This window comes from Gobio gobio, assembly GCF_949357685.1.
Source record: "Gobio gobio genome assembly, contig: scaffold_150, whole genome shotgun sequence".
NCBI lineage: Eukaryota > Metazoa > Chordata > Actinopteri > Cypriniformes > Gobionidae > Gobio > Gobio gobio.
Window position 1 is genome coordinate 67,501 of NW_027645662.1, and position 22,777 is coordinate 90,277.

Sequence of the window (22,777 nt, forward strand, 5' to 3'; positions counted from 1 at the left end):
CGAGATCTTATGTCGTTAAAACGACATATATTTTCTCCTAATAAGGAAAGTGGCGTAACTTTATAATGACGGACCCGGTGCAACCACAAATATCATAACTATCTCTAGGCCTACTGTAATTATGACATATATTCAAGAAATGTATTAAAACAGAAAAACGCTATAGTTTCAGCCTTGCTCAAAGACTAGGTCTATCCATTCCCGACGATCTTGGTTTGCTTCTTATTTATTAAATATAGCCTACAGCCAAATAGTTGATTAAACATTGATCAAAATTAAAATACAATTTATACAAAACAAAATTAATTTTAAAGAAAGACTTTCTATAAAACACAATTCAATTGTGCTCAAAATCCATGTCTCCAGACATATGCGCATGTGATTATGTGCTTTACTCATGCTGCTCACTTTTCATAATCAACATATGAAATTGAAATATTATAATATTTAGACATAGCCTAACTATATGAAACTAAATAGGCTACGTTTTCTTTAACCCTCTTTCCGACGAAATCGTTGTCGCCTTTTGATGGATTTTTTTCCTTATTCCAGCGGAAACTCAAAATACGCCGTCATTTTTAGCCATACAGATGTGCAAGACATAATTATAAACTATAAACTGTTTTATTTGTGTACACTCACAATAACAGCAAAGGCCGTGACTCAGGGAACGGATTATTTTGCACTCAAATCCAAACGCCGTCTTCATTTCAAAAACATATTTTGTTTATTAAACGCAAAGTTTTTCATTTCAAAAGCATTTCTAAATTCAGTTTATATTTCCAAAAAACGAAATTCTGAGCCAAAATAATGAAGTGGTAAAAAAACGTTGAGTTACACCATCAAATTCAAACTTTTCGCTCGTCTCTGTATGTGGCAGCAATGCGTCACAATAACCTGCGTGTGTAAAAGTCGATCATTCTTTACAGATGATGGTGTGTTTGGACAGAAGACGAGTTCTTTATTAAACTCGTAAAAAAACAATAGAATATAAAATGCCACAATTGATCATAACACCTCATATGTGCCGCTCCAGTATAAGGTGCTTTCCTTCAGCTATAACACGCACGTCTCTTTCCATTAATAATAATAATGGCGTGCGGTGGCTGGATATGCAGAAACATAACAACATGCGTAGCATGATTTCTGGAATGATTTATCACGAGAGGAAAAAAAATGTTTTAGTCGCATAACATCAGTTAATGGAAACGCTGTCATTTCGCAATATTTTTTTGTTGACTTTTAGAAAATATCGCAAAAGTTTTGCGCAAATCTGTAATGGAAACGCGGCTAGTGTGTCATCCATAATATCTCTCCATATTAATAAACATGAAACTGTGTTGCAGTTTTCCATCCGCTGACCTACGAGGGCGGAGTTGACTGCGATAGGTAACCTCATTAACTCTCTCTGTGGGCTTATATCTGTCAGTGGACATTTGTCAGTGTGTGTGTGTGTGTGTGTGTTTCCGCAGCATTGAGGACCCAGATCAGAAGATAGCCATGCTAACTCAAATACTGGAGTTTGGACAGACGCCGCGTCAGCTCTTCATCACTCCTCATCCTCAGAGGATCAGTCCTCGCTTCAACAGCCTATCAGCAGCGGCCAGCCTCAGCAGCTGCGACCTTTCACCTGGTACTGAACCTCAACCTATATGAAATATATCTTTGTTCAATAATATTTTTTCTTTTCTTTTTTGGTGTTTTGAGATCATTTTATGATTTATAATTAATATTTATGCAATAATTATGACCCATTTTTTCCCATTGAATATAATAAAAAATTTTATCTATACATATCATTTTTTTTTATTAAAGCTGTATTTAATTTTAGAGTCGAGTCTAGGCCTCATGACAGCAATTTTTTAGATGAGATCAGTGCCATCCGGTGGACACATTGAGCATTTTTATCACACAATAGCACATTTTTACCACTATAGTGGATCTTGCGTTTTATAATTTAAAAAAAAAAATCGTAGCTTCATCGGAATGGTCCGAAACTTGGTGACTTTATTGGTACCTGGTATATGAACACCCAAAAAATATTGGGATTTGAAAAGTCTAAGTGGTCGTAAAAAAAAATAGTCTCATTCAGGACCTTCGGGTCTAATTAATGGGAAATTGGCAAAAATATGAAAAGAAAATATGAGTTTTTTTGTGCATACAATCTACAAATCAGCCAGAATGCAGAAAAAAAGACTCAACAGTGAAGATCTCTAAAACATCAAGAGTGCAAAACAGACAAAAAAACTCACACACACACACTTATACTCACACACACACACGCACACACAAATGAACGCGTGCCATTCCAAAAGCTAATTGTGTGTGTGTGTGTTTTTGTCTGTTTTGTACTCTTGATGTTTTAGAGATCTTCACTGTTGAGTTTCTGCATCCTGGCTGATTTGTAGATTGTATGCACAAAAAAACTCTGTATTTTCATATTTTTGCCAATTTCCCATTCATTTCCTATGGGGGTCATTTTTGACCAGAAGGTTCTGTGTGTGACACTTTTTTTATGACCACTTAGACTTTTCAAATCCTGTCCCCAATATTTTTTGGGTGTTCATATACCAAGTACCAATAAAGTCACCAAGTTTCAGACCATTCCGATGAAGATACACATTTTTATTTATTTATTATAAAACGCTTCGGGTCATTTTTGACCTGAGGAACCCCAGAGTGTTAAGCCAGGGGTCAAATATTCCCCATAAAAAGTAGCACAACTGATCCAATCTTCTCAATCTTTATTATTAACAGTTCTTCAACATGAATGTTTCTTCTGAACATGAGCTGTTCCTCTGAATATAGCCTATAGAAATTAAATCATGTAATATGAAATAATGACTGATTTTAATCTTATTTTAAATAATAGACTAATTCACAGCAAGGCCATAATCAGGTCAAACAGAACAGGGAGCGAAACTCTAGGTCTAATTCTAGTTGGGAAATAATCTTTTTGGGACTATTTGTAAACAATATTTGCATTAATTTGCGTCAAATATATTATTAGTCCCGATATTCTTCGCATGAGTGAGTGAATAAATACATAGATCTGCAATTTACTTCCAGATTCTCTAGTGGTTTGGTGGTAGAGTTTTTGTCAACGTGTCAAAGGTTGCGGGTTCGAATCCGCTCTCATGTAGTTCATCTTCATTAAAATCAAAGATGTTCATCAATGATTGTATAATAAGACCTTGGACACGTTTGCATTTTGTTTTGTGATTTCACCGGAAAGAATTCTCTCTCCGCAACGCCATTAAAGGGCTAGCTCACCCAAAAATGAAGATTAGCCCATGATTTCCTCTCGTCATCCGAGGTGTGTGTGACATTCTTCTCTCAGACGAATATAATCTGAGTTATATTACACAAGTCCAGGCTAATCCAAGCTTTATAACAGCAGTACTAGTTGCTCTGTTTTTGAAGTGCATCTGTGCGTCATATAACTGCTCCAGCGGCTCTGGGGTGTTAATAAAGGCCTTCTGAAGCCAATCAATGCGTTTGTGTGAGAAAAATATCCATATTTAAAACTTTATCAAGTAAACTTTCGGCCTCCGCCTTCTGTGTAAAAGTGTTGAATGTTGAAAGTGAAACTCCAGATGTGTGTGTGACGTCATGACGAGCGGAGCTGAGCGTTAGTCTTTCCATCCGCAGGAGAACTTTACACACTTGCAGAAACTGAACAGGGAAGGCGGAGGCCGAAAGTTTACTTGATAAAGTTTTAAATATGGATATTTTTCTAACACAAACGCGTTGATTCGCTTCAGAAGGCCTTTATTAACACCCCAGAGCCGCTGGAGCAGTTATATGACACACAGATGCACCTCAAAAACAGAGCAACTATTACTGCTGTTATAAAGCTTGGATTAGCCTGGACTTGTGTAATATAACTCAGATTATATTCGTCTGAGAGAAGAATGTCACACACACCTCGGATGACGAGAGGAAATCATGGGCTAATCTTCATTTTTGAGTGAGCTAGCCCTTTAAGAGATTGATTGAGCACGAGCCAAAAGAGAATGTAAACCCCGCCCACTTTGATTTGATTGGCCATCTCAATCATTTTGACATTGACGAGCTCTGTTAGACCACATTCGTTTCAACTGCCTGATGCGCTTCATTCATCTGTTCCTGTCAATCACGCGGTGTCAACCAATTATACTGCAGGAGGGAGGGGCGAGCCAACTCTCTCTCTCTCACACACACACACACACACACACACACACTCAAAACCTCCCCCTGCTGTAAGGCGTGAGTGTGTCTGATGGATCTCCGTGTCAGTTTCTCCTAGTATGGACTCATTCGAGGACCTGACGGAGGAGAGCAAGAAGATGGCCTGGAGCAACATGGACAAACTGGAGGCGCAGTCCTGCCACAAGATCCACAAGGAGTGAGTGTGTGTGTGTGTGTGTGTGTGTGTGTGTGTGTGTGTGTGTGTGTGTGTGTGTGTGTGTGTGTGTGTGTGTGTGTGTGTGTGTGAGAGGAGACCCGCTCTGACCCTGTTGATCTGGTTCTGCAGAGCCGTGACGGGCATCGCTGTGACCCGCAGTGGAGACTCCATCTTCTCAACTTCTCAAGGTCAGGAGGTCAGGCTCAGTGCCCGGTTGCATAAAGCACCTGAAGTGTAATGTTCCCTTAAGTTCGCCCTTATGTTTCCCTTAAACCTAAGCGTTACTTAAAGCTACACTGTGTGATATTTTCCTCCATCTAGTGGTGAACTTGTATATGACCATCCAGTGAATATTAGTTTCTGTTCCTCTCAATTCTGATTTCGTTTTAACTCCTACGGTGGCCGATTTAGTCCAAGATTAATATGGCTTCCAGCTCAACCTCGTCCACATTGGACACGGAGCCATCGAGTGTTAAAACGCCAAAGGCGAAGCTTGAATTTACGGAAATGTCCCTCTTTGGCTAATGTACTTTCAAGATGGAGGAGCAACATGGCGACCGGCATTCGAACCCTCACCCGTATGTGTTTACAATGGCATATTATAAACTTACGAGAATACTTTATTACTTGAAAGAAGTAAATATACATTAATGAGCACATATATTTTTGAAAGAACTAAGTGTTTTTAGCTAAGAATAAACTAAAAAAGTTACACAGTGTAGCTTTAAGGGTTTCTTTAAGTGAAACGTCATAAACACTTAGAATTCCCCTTAAATGCTGTTTTTTCACTTCAGTAATCCCTTAAAAAGCGTTAAGTGTTGCTAAAACCCCTTAATGGTCATTTCCCTAAGTATAACTTAAGGTTTGGAAATCGTAACCTTAAGAGTAACGCAGACAAAAATAAGACGACATGGCTGAACCAGCTGAAGATCATTATGAGCCAAGAAGAGTTTTTAGGGATAGGGAAAACCCTTTGACCATCTTAGCGATGCAAGAATACATACACACACACACACACATCGCAACCACTGACACTGAACACTTCAGTACATTTCTGAACAAGATGAAGAAAAACTCACATAGTTAAAGAAGTCGTTTGACGTTATAACAAGTCATTAATATCTTTTAACTTAAATAGGCGCCATCTTTACAAATAAACCACAGATTTGAGCTTTAAACTACTGCATTCTCGACTGAACAACTCTTAAAACTACATTTCGTGACACAATAACAGTAGTATTCTTCAATTTCGCGGCCGCACAACCACTATGAAAAGCGCAAAAGGATTTGCGTCAATTTCTCTTCAAACTCTTGCTTTATACGCGTGTCCATCTCGCTTTGGACGCGCAAATGCATTCAAAGTTCAAGAGTCAAACTAGACGTGAATTTGCCGCTCTATTCACGTTTGGTGTGAACGCAGCATTAGTGTTAGTGTTTTGCGTATCTATGGCAACAAGACTTTATAACGTGAATCCAGGATCGCTGTCGTCAAACACTTCAATGTTTCCCTAAGAGAACCGTTTAAGAGATTATATGCAACACCCTTGAGTTATTCTCTTAGGTAAGGGGAAATCGCCCCTTAAGTTCATACTTGAGGGAAAAACTGAAGGTGTTTATGCAGCCGGGCTGAGATTGAGTTCTCAGAGCTGAGATGTACAGATCACGCCTCACAGGACTTCAGTAGCATTAATACACACACTGCTAATATGTTGCTAGCATGATTCTACCCTGAGTGAGCTCATATTTTGTCCTCATGCAGACTCAACACTGAAGATGTTCTCTAAAGAGAATGGCCTCCAGCGCAGCGTGTCCTTCTCCAACATGGTGAGCTCTTTACAGATTACAGAAAGTACACTGAAGATTTTTCTTTAATTATGTTGCCCTTACTGTTATCTATAAGCGATCAGAGCACTATATAGGGAACATGTGCAAACACTTAAAGGATTAGTTCACTTTTAAATAAACTTTTGCTGATAGTTTCCTCACCCTCATGTCATCCAAGATGTCCATGTCTTTCTTTCTGCAGTCGAAAAGAAATTAAGGTTTTGGATGAAAACATTCCAGGATTGTTCTCCATATAATGGACTTCAATGGGCTCCAAACGGGTCAGTTTCAGTGCAGCTTTAAACGACACCAGATGATGACATAACTTCCGCTTAGTGAGGTCAAAATACGAGCGTGGTCATAGATATATCGATAGTAGATGCCTCATTAGCGACTGCACGGATCAGTAGAATGAGGCATCTACTATCGATACATCTATGACCACGCTCGTATTTTGACCTCACTAAGCGGAAGTTATGTCTGAGCTCAGAGATGATCACGTTCGTCTGATAAGAGGTAAAATAATAGCATAAATACTGCTGGGTTTCTCTCAGAAACTGATGGTTTGTCTAGATCAGACCCTTATTCATCATCTGGGGTCGTTTAAAGCTGCACTGAAACTGAAACGTTTGGAGCCCATTGAAGTCCATTATATGGAGAACAATCCTGGAATGTTTTCATCCAAAACTTTAATTTCTTTTCGACTGCAGAAAGAAAGACATGGACATCTTGGATGACATGAGGGTGAGTAAATAATCAGCAAAAGTTTATTTAAAAGCGACTTTAATACCACAGTCCCATGAAATGAAGCTCATTTGACTTGTCATGTGACCCAGGCGCTGTCGTCCTGTCTGATGCTGCCCGATGAGGAGATCGTCGTCTGCTCGTCCTGGGACAATAATGTGTGAGCATCACACATCACAGCCCTATAACTCTCATGTTAGTTTAACGCATTGCTCATCTTTTCTCCATCTCTCCGCAGGTATTTTTACTCGATAGCGTATGGACGGAGGCAGGAGACTCTGATGGGTCATGATGATGCTGTCAGTCACATCTGCTGGAGGGACGACAGACTCTACTCCGCCTCCTGGGACTCCACTGTGAAGGTGCGCTCATTCACTGAACATCTGGAGATCTGCTGACCAGATGTTATCAGGGTTCACACTCATCCTGGAAAACCTTCAACATTGATGACAAATGTTCCAGTCCTGGAAAACACATGGAAAATGAGAGAACATGTCAAATGTCCTGGAAAATCTTTTTTTTTTTTTTTTTTTTTTTTAAGTTCTCCGGTTTTTCTTCTGAATTTATCACCGGCCCAAAACAATTACAATTACAGCTAGTTGCAGAAAGTGTTGCGTGATATAAACTCAACAATTGTATTATAAAGTCAGAATTGTTAGAGATAAACTCACAATTGCGAGTTATAAATCAGAATTGCGAGATAGCGTCAGAATTGCGTGATACAAACTCAACAATAGTGATATAAAGTCAGAATTGCGTGATACAAACTCAACAATTGTATTATAAAGTCAGAATTGCGTGATATAAACTCAACAATTGTATTATAAAGTCAGAATTGCGTGATATAAACTCAACAATTGTATTATAAAGTCAGAATTGCGTGATATAAACTCAACAATTGTATTATAAAGTCAGAATTGCGTGATATAAACTCAACAATTGTGATATAAAGTCAGAATTGCGTGATACAAACTCAACAATTGTATTATAAAGTCAGAATTGCGTGATATAAACTCAACAATTGTGATATAAAGTCAGAATTGCGTGATATAAACTCAACAATTGTGATATAAAGTCAGAATTGCGTGATATAAACTCAACAATTGTATTATAAAGTCAGAATTGCGTGATACAAACTCAACAATTGTATTATAAAGTCAGAATTGCGTGATACAAACTCAACAATTGTGATATAAAGTCAGAATTGCGTGATATAAACTCAACAATTGTATTATAAAGTCAGAATTGCGTGATACAAACTCAACAATTGTATTATAAAGTCAGAATTGCGTGATATAAACTCAACAATTGTGATATAAAGTCAGAATTGCGTGATATAAACTCAACAATTGTGATATAAAGTCAGAATTGCGTGATACAAACTCAACAATTGTATTATAAAGTCAGAATTGCGTGATACAAACTCAACAATTGTGATATAAAGTCAGAATTGCGTGATATAAACTCAACAATTGTATTATAAAGTCAGAATTGCGTGATACAAACTCAACAATTGTATTATAAAGTCAGAATTGCGTGATATAAACTCAACAATTGTGATATAAAGTCAGAATTGCGTGATATAAACTCAACAATTGTGATATAAAGTCAGAATTGCGTGATATAAACTCAACAATTGTGATATAAAGTCAGAATTGCGTGATATAAACTCAACAATTGTATTATAAAGTCAGAATTGCGTGATACAAACTCAACAATTGTGATATAAAGTCAGAATTGCGTGATATAAACTCAACAATTGTGATATAAAGTCAGAATTGCGTGATATAAACTCAACAATTGTATTATAAAGTCAGAATTGCGTGATACAAACTCAACAATTGTATTATAAAGTCAGAATTGCGTGATACAAACTCAACAATTGTGATATAAAGTCAGAATTGCGTGATATAAACTCAACAATTGTATTATAAAGTCAGAATTGCGTGATACAAACTCAACAATTGTGATATAAAGTCAGAATTGCGTGATATAAACTCAACAATTGTGATATAAAGTCAGAATTGCGTGATATAAACTCAACAATTGTGATATAAAGTCAGAATTGCGTGATATAAACTCAACAATTGTGATATAAAGTCAGAATTGCGTGATTTAAACTCAACAATTGTGATATAAAGTCAGAATTGCGTGATATAAACTCAACAATTGTGATATAAAGTCAGAATTGCGTGATACAAACTCAACAATTGTGATATAAAGTCAGAATTGCGTGATATAAACTCAACAATTGTGATATAAAGTCAGAATTGCGTGATATAAACTCAACAATTGTGATATAAAGTCAGAATTGCGTGATATAAACTCAACAATTGTGATATAAAGTCAGAATTGCGTGATATAAACTCAACAATTGTGATATAAAGTCAGAATTGCGTGATATAAACTCAACAATTGTGATATAAAGTCAGAATTGCGTGATTTAAACTCAACAATTGTGATATAAAGTCAGAATTGCGTGATATAAACTCAACAATTGTGATATAAAGTCAGAATTGCGTGATATAAACTCAACAATTGTGATATAAAGTCAGAATTGCGTGATATAAACTCAACAATTGTGATATAAAGTCAGAATTGCGTGATTTAAACTCAACAATTGTGATATAAAGTCAGAATTGCGTGATTTAAACTCAACAATTGTGATATAAAGTCAGAATTGCGTGATACAAACTCAACAATTGTGATATAAAGTCAGAATTGCGTGATATAAACTCAACAATTGTATTATAAAGTCAGAATTGCGTGATATAAACTCAACAATTGTGATATAAAGTCAGAATTGCGTGATACAAACTCAACAATTGTATTATAAAGTCAGAATTGCGTGATATAAACTCAACAATTGTGATATAAAGTCAGAATTGCGTGATATAAACTCAACAATAGTGATATAAAGTCAGAATTGTGTGATACAAACTCAACAATTGTATTATAAAGTCAGAATTGCGTGATATAAACTCAACAATTGTGATATAAAGTCAGAATTGTGTGATACAAACTCAACAATTGTATTATAAAGTCAGAATTGCGTGATATAAACTCAACAATTGTATTATAAAGTCAGAATTGCGTGATATAAACTCAACAATTGTATTATAAAGTCAGAATTGCGTGATATAAACTCAACAATTGTATTATAAAGTCAGAATTGCGTGATATAAACTCAACAATTGTATTATAAAGTCAGAATTGCGTGATATAAACTCAACAATTGTGATATAAAGTCAGAATTGCGTGATATAAACTCAACAATTGTATTATAAAGTCAGAATTGCGTGATATAAACTCAACAATTGTATTATAAAGTCAGAATTGCGTGATATAAACTCAACAATTGTGATATAAAGTCAGAATTGCGTGATACAAACTCAACAATTGTATTATAAAGTCAGAATTGCGTGATATAAACTCAACAATTGTGATATAAAGTCAGAATTGTGTGATATAAACTCAACAATTGTATTATAAAGTCAGAATTGCGTGATATAAACTCAACAATTGTGTTATAAAGTCAGAATTGCGTGATATAAACTCAACAATTGTGATATAAAGTCAGAATTGCGTGATATAAACTCAACAATTGTGATATAAAGTCAGAATTGCGTGATATAAACTCAACAATTGTGTTATAAAGTCAGAATTGCGTGATATAAACTCAACAATTGCGAGTTATAAATCAGAATTGTGATATAATGTCAGAATTGCGCAATATAAAGTCAGAATAGCGAGTTAAAAAGCAATTACCTTTTCTTTTCTTTTTATTCTGTGGCAGAAACAAGCTTCCATAATATATGATTAAAAGCTCATATTAAGAACAGCTTTTATAGTTAAGTCATGGCAATGAACTGCATGCCTTATAAAGACTTAGAGAGCGATATTTAGCATGATCCTTGTCTTTTATTCCCGTTGTAGTAAAATTTTAAATGTCCTGGAAAATGATGGCTGTAAAAGAGTGGGAACCCTAGTTAAGACATCTTCAGAACATCTATAGTGGCTTTTTCATAAACCCTTTACTTAAACATTCACATATAATGCATTATAACCAGTGTTGGGGAAAGTTACTTTGAAAAGTAATGCATTACAATATTGCGTTACTCTCTTAAAAAGTAACTAATTGAGTTACTTTTTAAGAAAAGTAATGTGTTACGTTACTTTTGCGTTACTTTTTCTCACCTGGGCTGGGCTTTTTTTGTTATTTTTTTTTTTTTATATATATAAATAACAAAAAAGTGATGTTTTTGTGCAACGGTAAAGACCTCTTCATACCAGAATGTAAATAATGCGCCCCAGGCTGAGGTAAAGATGCAGATTCCCTCATGAACACTAGAGGGCGCAGCTCTGGATAATGGAGGAATAGATGCAGGAGAAAAAAGTTTTACCAATAAAAACAAAAAATCTAGTAATTTTCATCATCAAAGGTCAGCAGCAAGACATTGGTAAATTAAATATAAAGGTAGATTATGCTTAAAAATAGTTGTTTTATTTAACATTTCATTATTGGAGGTTTGCATAGTTCTCTGATTTTGCATTTGACTGATTTTATTCATTTTGAGGAGGACAGAATCTTTATTGTGCAAGTGAGATAAATAAATGCTCACATTTAGTCTAGAACTACAATAACCCTCATGTTAACACACACACACACACACACACACACACGCCTCTGCACTAACTCAACATGAGGGCAGGAGAGCTGTCAGTCAAATTAATGTGAAAAAGTAACTTAGATATTTTGTTGTAAATTTGAAAAGTAATGCGTTACTTTACTAGTTACTTGGAAAAAGTAATCTGATTACATAACTCAAGTTACTTGTAATGCGTTTCCCCAACACTGGTTAAGACATCTTCAGAACATCTATAGTGGCATATTCAGGAACACTTTACTTAAACCTTCACATATAATGCATTAAAACACACGACACACAGCCAGGTGCAGCTTTGGACAGGTGGTGGCGCTAGAGCGATTGGGTTAGAGACTCCAGATTCTTGACTTCCTGTTTCCTGTGTTCTCCTCCTCCAGATCTGGAAGTGTGTGGCCGCTGACGTCTCCAAGAACAGACGGACGGGGTTCGAGCCGCTGGCTGAGTTTGAGCACGAGGCTGGGGTTAGTGATGAAAATCATTATCAGAACAGCTCATTATTAGAACAGATCATTATCAGAACAGCTCATTATCAGAACAGCTCATTATCAGAACAGCTCATTATCAGAACAGCTCATTATCAGAACAGATCATTATCAGAACAGCTCATTATCAGAACAGCTCATTATCAGAACAGATCATTATCAGAACAGCTCATTATCAGAACAGATCATTATCAGAACAGCTCATTATCAGAACAGCTCATTATCAGAACAGCTCATTATCAGAACAGCTCATTATTAGAACAGCTCATTATTAGAACAGCTCATTATCAGAACAGCTCATTATCAGAACAGCTCATTATCAGAACAGCTCATTATTAGAACAGCTCATTATTAGAACAGCTCATTATCAGAACAGCTCATTATCAGAACAGATCATTATCAGAACAGCTCATTATCAGAACAGCTCATTATCAGAACAGCTCATTATTAGAACAGCTCATTATCAGAACAGCTCATTATCAGAACAGATCATTATCAGAACAGCTCATTATCAGAACAGCTCATTATCAGAACAGCTCATTATCAGAACAGCTCATTATCAGAACAGCTCATTATTAGAACAGCTCATTATCAGAACAGCTCATTATTAGAACAGCTCATTATTAGAACAGCTCATTATCAGAACAGCTCATTATTAGAACAGCTCATTATTAGAACAGCTCATTATCAGAACAGCTCATTATCAGAACAGCTCATTATCAGAACAGCTCATTATCAGAACAGCTCATTATCAGAACAGCTCATTATCAGAACAGCTCATTATCAGAACAGCTCATTATCAGAACAGCTCATTATCAGAACAGCTCATTATCAGAACAGCTCATTATCAGAACAGATCATTATCAGAACAGCTCATTATCAGAACAGCTCATTATCAGAACAGCTCATTATTAGAACAGCTCATTATCAGAACAGCTCATTATCAGAACAGCTCATTATCAGAACAGCTCATTATTAGAACAGCTCATTATCAGAACAGCTCATTATCAGAACAGCTCATTATCAGAACAGCTCATTATCAGAACAGATCATTATCAGAACAGCTCATTATCAGAACAGCTCATTATCAGAACAGATCATTATCAGAACAGATCATTATCAGAACAGCTCATTATCAGAACAGCTCATTATCAGAACAGATCATTATCAGAACAGATCATTATCAGAACAGCTCATTATCAGAACAGCTCATTATCAGAACAGCTCATTATCAGAACAGCTCATTATCAGAACAGCTCATTATCAGAACAGCTCATTATCAGAACAGCTCATTATCAGAACAGCTCATTATCAGAACAGCTCATTATTAGAACAGCTCATTATCAGAACAGCTCATTATCAGAACAGCTCATTATCAGAACAGCTCATTATCAGAACAGCTCATTATCAGAACAGCTCATTATCAGAACAGCTCATTATCAGAACAGCTCATTATCAGAACAGATCATTATCAGAACAGCTCATTATCAGAACAGCTCATTATCAGAACAGCTCATTATCAGAACAGATCATTATCAGAACAGCTCATTATCAGAACAGCTCATTATTAGAACAGCTCATTATCAGAACAGCTCATTATCAGAACAGCTCATTATCAGAACAGCTCATTATCAGAACAGCTCATTATCAGAACAGCTCATTATTAGAACAGATCATTATTAGAACCGCTCATTATTAGAACAGCTCATTATCAGAACAGATCATTATCAGAACAGATCATTATCAGAACAGCTCATTATCAGAACAGCTCATTATCAGAACAGCTCATTATTAGAACAGCTCATTATCAGAACAGCTCATTATCAGAACAGCTCATTATCAGAACAGCTCATTATCAGAACAGCTCATTATCAGAACAGCTCATTATCAGAACAGCTCATTATCAGAACAGCTCATTATCAGAACAGCTCATTATCAGAACAGCTCATTATCAGAACAGCTCATTATTAGAACAGCTCATTATCAGAACAGCTCATTATCAGAACAGCTCATTATCAGAACAGCTCATTATCAGAACAGCTCATTATTAGAACAGCTCATTATCAGAACAGCTCATTATCAGAACAGCTCATTATTAGAACAGCTCATTATCAGAACAGCTCATTATCAGAACAGCTCATTATCAGAACAGCTCATTATCAGAACAGATCATTATCAGAACAGCTCATTATTAGAACAGCTCATTATTAGAACAGCTCATTATCAGAACAGCTCATTATCAGAACAGCTCATTATCAGAACAGATCATTATCAGAACAGCTCATTATCAGAACAGCTCATTATCAGAACAGCTCATTATTAGAACAGCTCATTATTAGAACAGCTCATTATCAGAACAGATCATTATCAGAACAGCTCATTATCAGAACAGCTCATTATCAGAACAGCTCATTATTAGAACAGCTCATTATCAGAACAGCTCATTATTAGAACAGCTCATTATCAGAACAGCTCATTATCAGAACAGCTCATTATTAGAACAGATCATTATCAGAACAGCTCATTATTAGAACAGATCATTATCAGAACAGCTCATTATTAGAACAGATCATTATCAGAACAGCTCATTATCAGAACAGCTCATTATCAGAACAGCTCATTATCAGAACAGCTCATTATCAGAACAGCTCATTATCAGAACAGCTCATTATCAGAACAGCTCATTATCAGAACAGCTCATTATTAGAACAGCTCATTATCAGAACAGCTCATTATCAGAACAGCTCATTATCAGAACAGCTCATTATTAGAACAGCTCATTATTAGAACAGCTCATTATCAGAACAGCTCATTATCAGAACAGATCATTATCAGAACAGATCATTATCAGAACAGCTCATTATCAGAACAGCTCATTATCAGAACAGCTCATTATTAGAACAGCTCATTATCAGAACAGCTCATTATCAGAACAGCTCATTATCAGAACAGCTCATTATCAGAACAGCTCATCAGAACAGCTCATTATCAGAACAGCTCATTATCAGAACAGCTCATTATCAGAACAGCTCATTATCAGAACAGCTCATTATCAGAACAGCTCATTATTAGAACAGCTCATTATCAGAACAGCTCATTATCAGAACAGCTCATTATCAGAACAGCTCATTATCAGAACAGCTCATTATCAGAACAGATCATTATCAGAACAGCTCATTATCAGAACAGCTCATTATCAGAACAGCTCATTATCAGAACAGATCATTATCAGAACAGCTCATTATCAGAACAGCTCATTATTAGAACAGCTCATTATCAGAACAGCTCATTATCAGAACAGCTCATTATCAGAACAGCTCATTATCAGAACAGCTCATTATCAGAACAGCTCATTATCAGAACAGCTCATTATCAGAACAGCTCATTATTAGAACAGCTCATTATCAGAACAGCTCATTATTAGAACAGCTCATTATCAGAACAGCTCATTATTAGAACAGCTCATTATTAGAACAGCTCATTATCAGAACAGCTCATTATCAGAACAGATCATTATCAGAACAGATCATTATCAGAACAGCTCATTATCAGAACAGCTCATTATCAGAACAGCTCATTATTAGAACAGCTCATTATCAGAACAGCTCATTATCAGAACAGCTCATTATCAGAACAGCTCATTATCAGAACAGCTCATTATCAGAACAGCTCATTATCAGAACAGCTCATTATTAGAACAGCTCATTATCAGAACAGCTCATTATTAGAACAGCTCATTATCAGAACAGCTCATTATCAGAACAGCTCATTATCAGAACAGCTCATTATCAGAACAGCTCATTATCAGAACAGCTCATTATCAGAACAGCTCATTATCAGAACAGCTCATTATTAGAACAGCTCATTATCAGAACAGCTCATTATTAGAACAGCTCATTATCAGAACAGCTCATTATCAGAACAGCTCATTATCAGAACAGCTCATTATTAGAACAGCTCATTATCAGAACAGCTCATTATCAGAACAGCTCATTATTAGAACAGCTCATTATCAGAACAGCTCATTATCAGAACAGCTCATTATCAGAACAGCTCATTATCAGAACAGCTCATTATTAGAACAGCTCATTATCAGAACAGCTCATTATTAGAACAGCTCATTATTAGAACAGCTCATTATCAGAACAGCTCATTATCAGAACAGCTCATTATCAGAACAGCTCATTATTAGAACAGCTCATTATCAGAACAGCTCATTATCAGAACAGCTCATTATCAGAACAGCTCATTATTAGAACAGCTCATTATCAGAACAGCTCATTATTAGAACAGCTCATTATCAGAACAGCTCATTATTAGAACAGCTCATTATCAGAACAGCTCATTATTAGAACAGCTCATTATCAGAACAGCTCATTATCAGAACAGCTCATTATTAGAACAGCTCATTATCAGAACAGCTCATTATTAGAACAGTCAAGTCAAGTCAAGTCAACTTTATTTATATAGCGCTTTTAACAATGTAGATTGTTTCAAAGCAGCTTTACAGTGTTAAACAGGAAAATAATGCAGCATAATTTTATTCAGCTGTATAGCCATTCTGGAAAAATTTCAAGTATCATACAGTGACAGTGTGGGCTTTAGATCAATAATTTGATCAGTAATTTAGTTTAAATGGTTAATTTAGTTTATTATTTAGATGTATTTCGATGTTTAGTTGAAAAATTTAGTGTCCCCAACTGAGCACGCCAAGCCAGAGGCAACAGTGGCAAGGAAACCAAAACCCCATTAGGTGACCTAATGGAGAAAAATAAACCTTGGGAGAAACCAGGCTCAATTATTATTCTGGCAGTTTTACAGCTCGGAGGTCATAATAGATCAGAATATTCGAGGGACCGGGGGCAACATGCTGGAGACGGGTTTATTGAGGATGATGTTGATTAAATAATTATTAAAGTGCAATATTCGAATGATCGGAGGCAACACGCAGGAGACGGGTTTATTGAGATGCCGTGTCGATGAGGCAGTTTCAGGGGGAGTCTAATCACGGTCTCTCATACACTTCGGGGTCCTGTGTTGGTCTTCTCTGGGCGCAGGTCCACCATCTGATCTGGATACGGCCCGGATCCAGCTGACTGCAGTAAACCTCGGGATAAAACAGAGAGACTAACATTAGCGTAGATGCCATTCTTCTGATGATGTAACGAGTACATCAGGTGTTATGGGAAGTGTTCCCGGTTCCGGCTGACCTAGTTAATGCAGCCTAACAATCATTTCATTGAAAAAGTGTTTTATGTGTATGCCACAGTAAAGAGATGTGTTTTTAGTCTAGATTTAAACTGACAGAGTGTGTCTGCTTCCCGAACAATGTTAGGAAGACTGTTCCAGAGTTTAGGTGCTAAATAGGAAAACGATCGACCGCCTGCAGTTGATTTGGATATTCTCGGTATGATCAGCTGGCCAGAATTTTGAGACCGCAGTAGACGTGATGGAGTATAATATGTTAAGAGCTCGCTCAAGTATTGGGGAGCTAAACCATTTAGTGCTTTGTAAGTAATAAGTAAGATTTTAAAATTTATGCGATGTTTAATAGGCAGCCAGTGCAGTGTTGACAGAACTGGGCTAATATGGTCATACTTCCTGGTTCTAGTAAGAACTCGAGCTGCTGCGTTTTGGACCAGCTGGAGTTTATTTATTAAGCGAGCAGGGCAACCACCCAGTAGAGCATTACAATAATCTAACCTTGAGGTCATGAACGCATGAACTAACTGTTCAGCATTTTGCATTGAGAGCATGTGCCGTAATTTAGATATATTTTTAAGATGGTAGAAAGCAGTTTTACAGATGCTAGAAACGTGGCTTTCAAACGAAAGATTGGTATCAAAGAGCACACCCAGGTTCCTCACTGATGACGAGGACTTGACAGAACAGCCATCAAGTGTTAGACAGTATTCTAGGTTACTACTTGTGGAGCTTTTTTGTCCAATAATTAAAAATTCAGTTTTTTCTGAATTGAGTTGCAGGAAATTACCAGTCATCCAATGTTTTATATCAGCTATGCATTCCGTTAATCTTGTGAATTGGTAAGTTTCTTTAGGGCGTGAAGAAATATAGAGCTGAGTATCGTCAGCATAACAATGAAAACTAACGCCATGCTTCCTAATGATATCTCCCAGTGGTAGCATGTACAGGGTGAAGAGTAGCGGTCCTAGCACTGAGCCTTGCGGTACTCCATACTGAACTTGCGATCGGTGTGACATATCTTCATTTACTACTACAAACTGATAACGGTCGCATAGGTATGATTTAAACCATGATAATGCAATTCCACTAATACCTACATAATTTTCGAGTCTATTCAAAAGAATGTTGTGGTCGATAGTATCAAATGCAGCACTAAGATCGAGTAACACTAATAGAGAGATACAGCCACGATCGGATGATAAGAGCAAATCATTTGTAACTCTGACGAGAGCAGTCTCAGTGCTATGATACGGTCTAAATCCTGACTGGAAATCCTCACAGATACCATTTCTTTCTAAAAAGGAACATAATTGTGAAGACACTGCCTTTTCAAGTATTTTTGACAGAAAGGGTAGATTTGAGATTGGTCTATAATTGACTAAATCTGTAGGATCAAGTTGCGGTTTTTTAATAAGTGGTTTAATAATTGCCAACTTAAAAGTTTTCGGTACATATCCTAATGACAAAGATGAATTAATGATATTAAGAAGAGGATCTATGACCTCTGGTAGCATCTCTTTTAATAGCCTAGTTGGTATAGGGTCGAGCATACATGTTGTCGATTTTGATGATTTAACGAGTTTAGCCAATTCTTCTTCTCCTATAGCAGTGAATGAGTGTAATTTTTCCTCAGTGACACTACAATGCTCTGTCTGATGTGATGCTGTATTAGACGGCTGCATGGTTAAAAATTTTTTCCTAATATTATCAATCTTACATGTGAAGAAGTTCATAAAGTCATTACTGCTGTGCTGTTTACAATCATCAGAAGTTGAAGCTTTATTTTTGGTTAATTTAGCCACTGTATCGAATAAATACCTTGGGTTGTGTTTGTTTTCTTCCAAGAGAGTTGAGAAATAAGCAGATCTAGCAGTTTTTACGGCCTTTCTGTATGTGATCATGTGCTCTTTCCACGAATTACGAAATACCTCTAATTTTGTTTTCTTCCAGCTGCGCTCCATTTTTCTGGCTGCTGTTTTAAGGGCCCGGGTGTGCTCGTTGTACCACGGCGTTGGACTATTTTCTTTAATCTTCTTTAAGCGCAGAGGAGCAACTGTGTCTAAAGTACTGCAAAAGAGAGAGTCAATAGTTTCTGTTGCAACATCGAGTTCTTCTATACTATCTGGGATGCTGAGCAGATGATACTGATGAGGAAGATTATTTAAAAAGCAATCTTTAGTAGAGGAAGATTATTTAAAAAGCAATCTTTAGTAGCGGCAGTGATTGTCCTGCCATTTTTAAAGCGAGGGGGCGGCTTTGCAACCTTAGCTAAATTAAGTATACATGATACTAAGTAATGATCTGAGATGTCATCGCTCTGCTGCAGAATTTCAACGGTATCAACATTTATTCCATGTGACAATATTAGGTCTAAAGTATGATTATGGCGATGAGTGGCTCCTGACACGTGTTGCCTAACTCCAATAGAGTTTAGTGTGTCTTTAAATGCTAATCCCAATACGTCTTTTCCGTTGTCAACATGGATATTAAAATCACCAACAATTAGTACTTTATCTACGGCCAGTACTAACTCTGATAGAAAATCAGCAAATTCTTTGATAAAGTCTGTATTATGCCCAGGTGGCCTGTATACAGTAGCTAACACAAATGTTGAACGGGTTTTATCATGTACACTACATAGCGTTACATAAAGCACCAAAACTTCGAAGGAATTATATTTGAAACTAGACTTCTGAGTAATACTGAAGATATTATTATAAATTACAGCAACCCCTCCCCCTTTACCTTTCAGACGCGGCTCATGTTTATAACAGTAATCTTGGGGGGTGGACTCATTTAAGGTAATGTAGTCGTCAGGTTTTAGCCAGGTTTCTGTCAAACAGAGCACATCTAGATTATTATCTGTAATAATATCATTAACAATAAGCGCTTTTGGGGAAAGGGATCTAATATTCAGCAACCCAAGCTTTATCAATTGTTCATCTGTATTATATATTTTGTTTATTTGTTGGACGTCAATTAAATTTTTACTGTTGAATGGTTTTGATGTTTTGTTGTATTTGCTAATTCGGGGAACAGACACAGTCTCTATGTGATAATATCTAGGTGAAAGAGTCTCTATGTGCTGGGATTTATCTGACTCCGGTAACGTGAGACAGCTAGCAGACGGTCGGTTTAGCCAGTTTGTCTGCTTCCTGACCTGGGCCCTAGTGAGTCAAGGTTTAGCTCTAAGACTATGTGCCAGATTACTAGAGAGAAGAGCGGCACCACCCCAAGAGGGATGGATGCCATCCTTCTTCAACAGGTCAGGTCTGCCCCAAAAACTTTTCCAATTGTCTATGAACCCTATGTTATTTTGCAGACACCACTTAGACAACCAGCCATTGAGTGATGATAGTCTGCTAACTATCTCATCACTCCTTTTTACCGGGAGCGGTCCAGAACAAAAAACAGCCTCAGACATCGTACTAGCGAGTTCACACACCTCTTTAATGTTAATTTTGGTGATCTCCGACTGGCGAAGTCGAACATCATTAGTGCCGACGTGAATAATAATCTTAGAGAATTTACGATTAGCTTTAGCCAGCACTTTTAAATTTGCTTTGATGTCAGGTGCTCTGGCTCCCGGTAAACAAGTGACTATGGTAGCTGGTGTCTCTATCTTCACGTTCCGTGTAATAGAATCGCCAATGACTAGGGCACTTTCAACAGGAGACTCAGTGGGTGCTTCACTGAGAGGGGAGAACCTGTTTGATGTTCTAACCGGAACGGAAAAGCGGTTCTTTGGTCTGCGACTATGCTGCCTCACTGTTACCCAGTTTCCCTGCTGCGAGGGCCCTGCAGCCGGAACCGAAGAATGTACAGAGTTCACTAAGCTATTCGCATCCAAATCAGTGTCTAAAGCTGTTCCATCCTCACTACTCTCAGATAAAGTATGGATGCGTGTTTCTAATTCTGAAATCTTCTCCGTCAGCCTAACTATCTCCTTACATTTATCACATGTGAAGCCCTGTTCGCCAGCGGAGAAGCCTATACTGAACATGTGGCATGCACTGCAGGTGATAATGACAGGAGAAGACATGACTTACCGTGTTTGTTGATTAATCCAACTTACCACTTACCACAATCGTTTGCTGGACACAATTTACTAATCCAAGTTATGAACTCAGAAAAAGGGAGGCCCGGGTGCAGAGATAACAAGCTAACAGGCTAGCAAAATGCTAACGTGTGATGGTGATTTAGATTAAAAGCTAGCGATGTCAAATTTAACGTGATAGGCAATTTTTAAACAATGTATGGTGATGAGTAAGTTATATTTAGCAGTAGAAGAAAGAGGAAATATCAAAATAAAGATTCAAACGTAAGCAAGGCTCTACAGAGCTACAGACTTGAGCTACAGAGCAACAGACACAGCAGGCAGACAGGAGCAATCGATCAGGAGCAATCGATCAGGCGGAGCAATCGATTCAGGCGGAGCAATCGATCAACAGCTCATTATCAGAACAGCTCATTATCAGAACAGCTCATTATCAGAACAGCTCATTATCAGAACAGCTCATTATCAGAACAGCTCATTATCAGAACAGCTCATTATCAGAACAGCTCATTATCAGAACAGCTCATTATCAGAACAGCTCATTATCAGAACAGCTCATTATCAGAACAGCTCATTATCAGAACAGCTCATTATCAGAACAGCTCATTATCAGAACAGCTCATTATCAGAACAGCTCATTATCAGAACAGCTCATTATCAGAACAGCTCATTATCAGAACAGCTCATTATCAGAACAGCTCATTATCAGAACAGCTCATTATCAGAACAGCTCATTATCAGAACAGCTCATTATCAGAACAGCTCATTATCAGAACAGCTCATTATCAGAACAGATCATTATCAGAACAGATCATTATCAGAACAGCTCATTATCAGAACAGCTCATTATCAGAACAGCTCATTATCAGAACAGCTCATTATCAGAACAGCTCATTATCAGAACAGCTCATTATCAGAACAGCTCATTATCAGAACAGCTCATTATCAGAACAGATCATTATCAGAACAGCTCATTATCAGAACAGCTCATTATCAGAACAGCTCATTATCAGAACAGATCATTATCAGAACAGCTCATTATCAGAACAGCTCATTATTAGAACAGCTCATTATCAGAACAGATCATTATCAGAACAGATCATTATCAGAACAGCTCATTATCAGAACAGCTCATTATCAGAACAGCTCATTATCAGAACAGCTCATTATCAGAACAGCTCATTATCAGAACAGCTCATTATCAGAACAGCTCATTATCAGAACAGCTCATTATCAGAACAGCTCATTATCAGAACAGCTCATTATCAGAACAGCTCATTATTAGAACAGCTCATTATTAGAACAGCTCATTATCAGAACAGCTCATTATTAGAACAGCTCATTATCAGAACAGCTCATTATTAGAACAGCTCATTATCAGAACAGCTCATTATCAGAACAGCTCATTATC

The 22,777-nt window shown here is 37.0% G+C and overlaps 1 protein-coding gene across 2 annotated transcripts in view; it reads left to right on the plus strand.

The window, feature by feature from the left end:
• Nucleotides 1-21,330, plus strand: part of nsmaf (neutral sphingomyelinase (N-SMase) activation associated factor) — a 42,555-nt gene extending 21,225 nt beyond the window's left edge. Inside the window, exons 19-27 of one of the 2 annotated variants that reach the window (XM_079846424.1) lie at nucleotides 1,347-1,389; nucleotides 1,473-1,633; nucleotides 4,279-4,387; nucleotides 4,517-4,575; nucleotides 6,147-6,211; nucleotides 7,048-7,115; nucleotides 7,194-7,317; nucleotides 12,000-12,083; nucleotides 20,982-21,126. In XM_079846424.1, coding sequence (XP_079702550.1) covers nucleotides 1,347-1,389; nucleotides 1,473-1,633; nucleotides 4,279-4,387; nucleotides 4,517-4,575; nucleotides 6,147-6,211; nucleotides 7,048-7,115; nucleotides 7,194-7,317; nucleotides 12,000-12,083; nucleotides 20,982-21,005 — 737 coding nt within the window. In that variant the 3' untranslated portion in view covers nucleotides 21,006-21,126. Of the gene's footprint in view, nucleotides 1-1,346; nucleotides 1,390-1,472; nucleotides 1,634-4,278; nucleotides 4,388-4,516; nucleotides 4,576-6,146; nucleotides 6,212-7,047; nucleotides 7,116-7,193; nucleotides 7,318-11,999; nucleotides 12,084-20,981 lie in introns of both variants that reach the window. The other variant, XR_013816042.1, reaches the window with a different exon arrangement.
• Nucleotides 21,331-22,777: the final 1,447 nt, after the last annotated feature.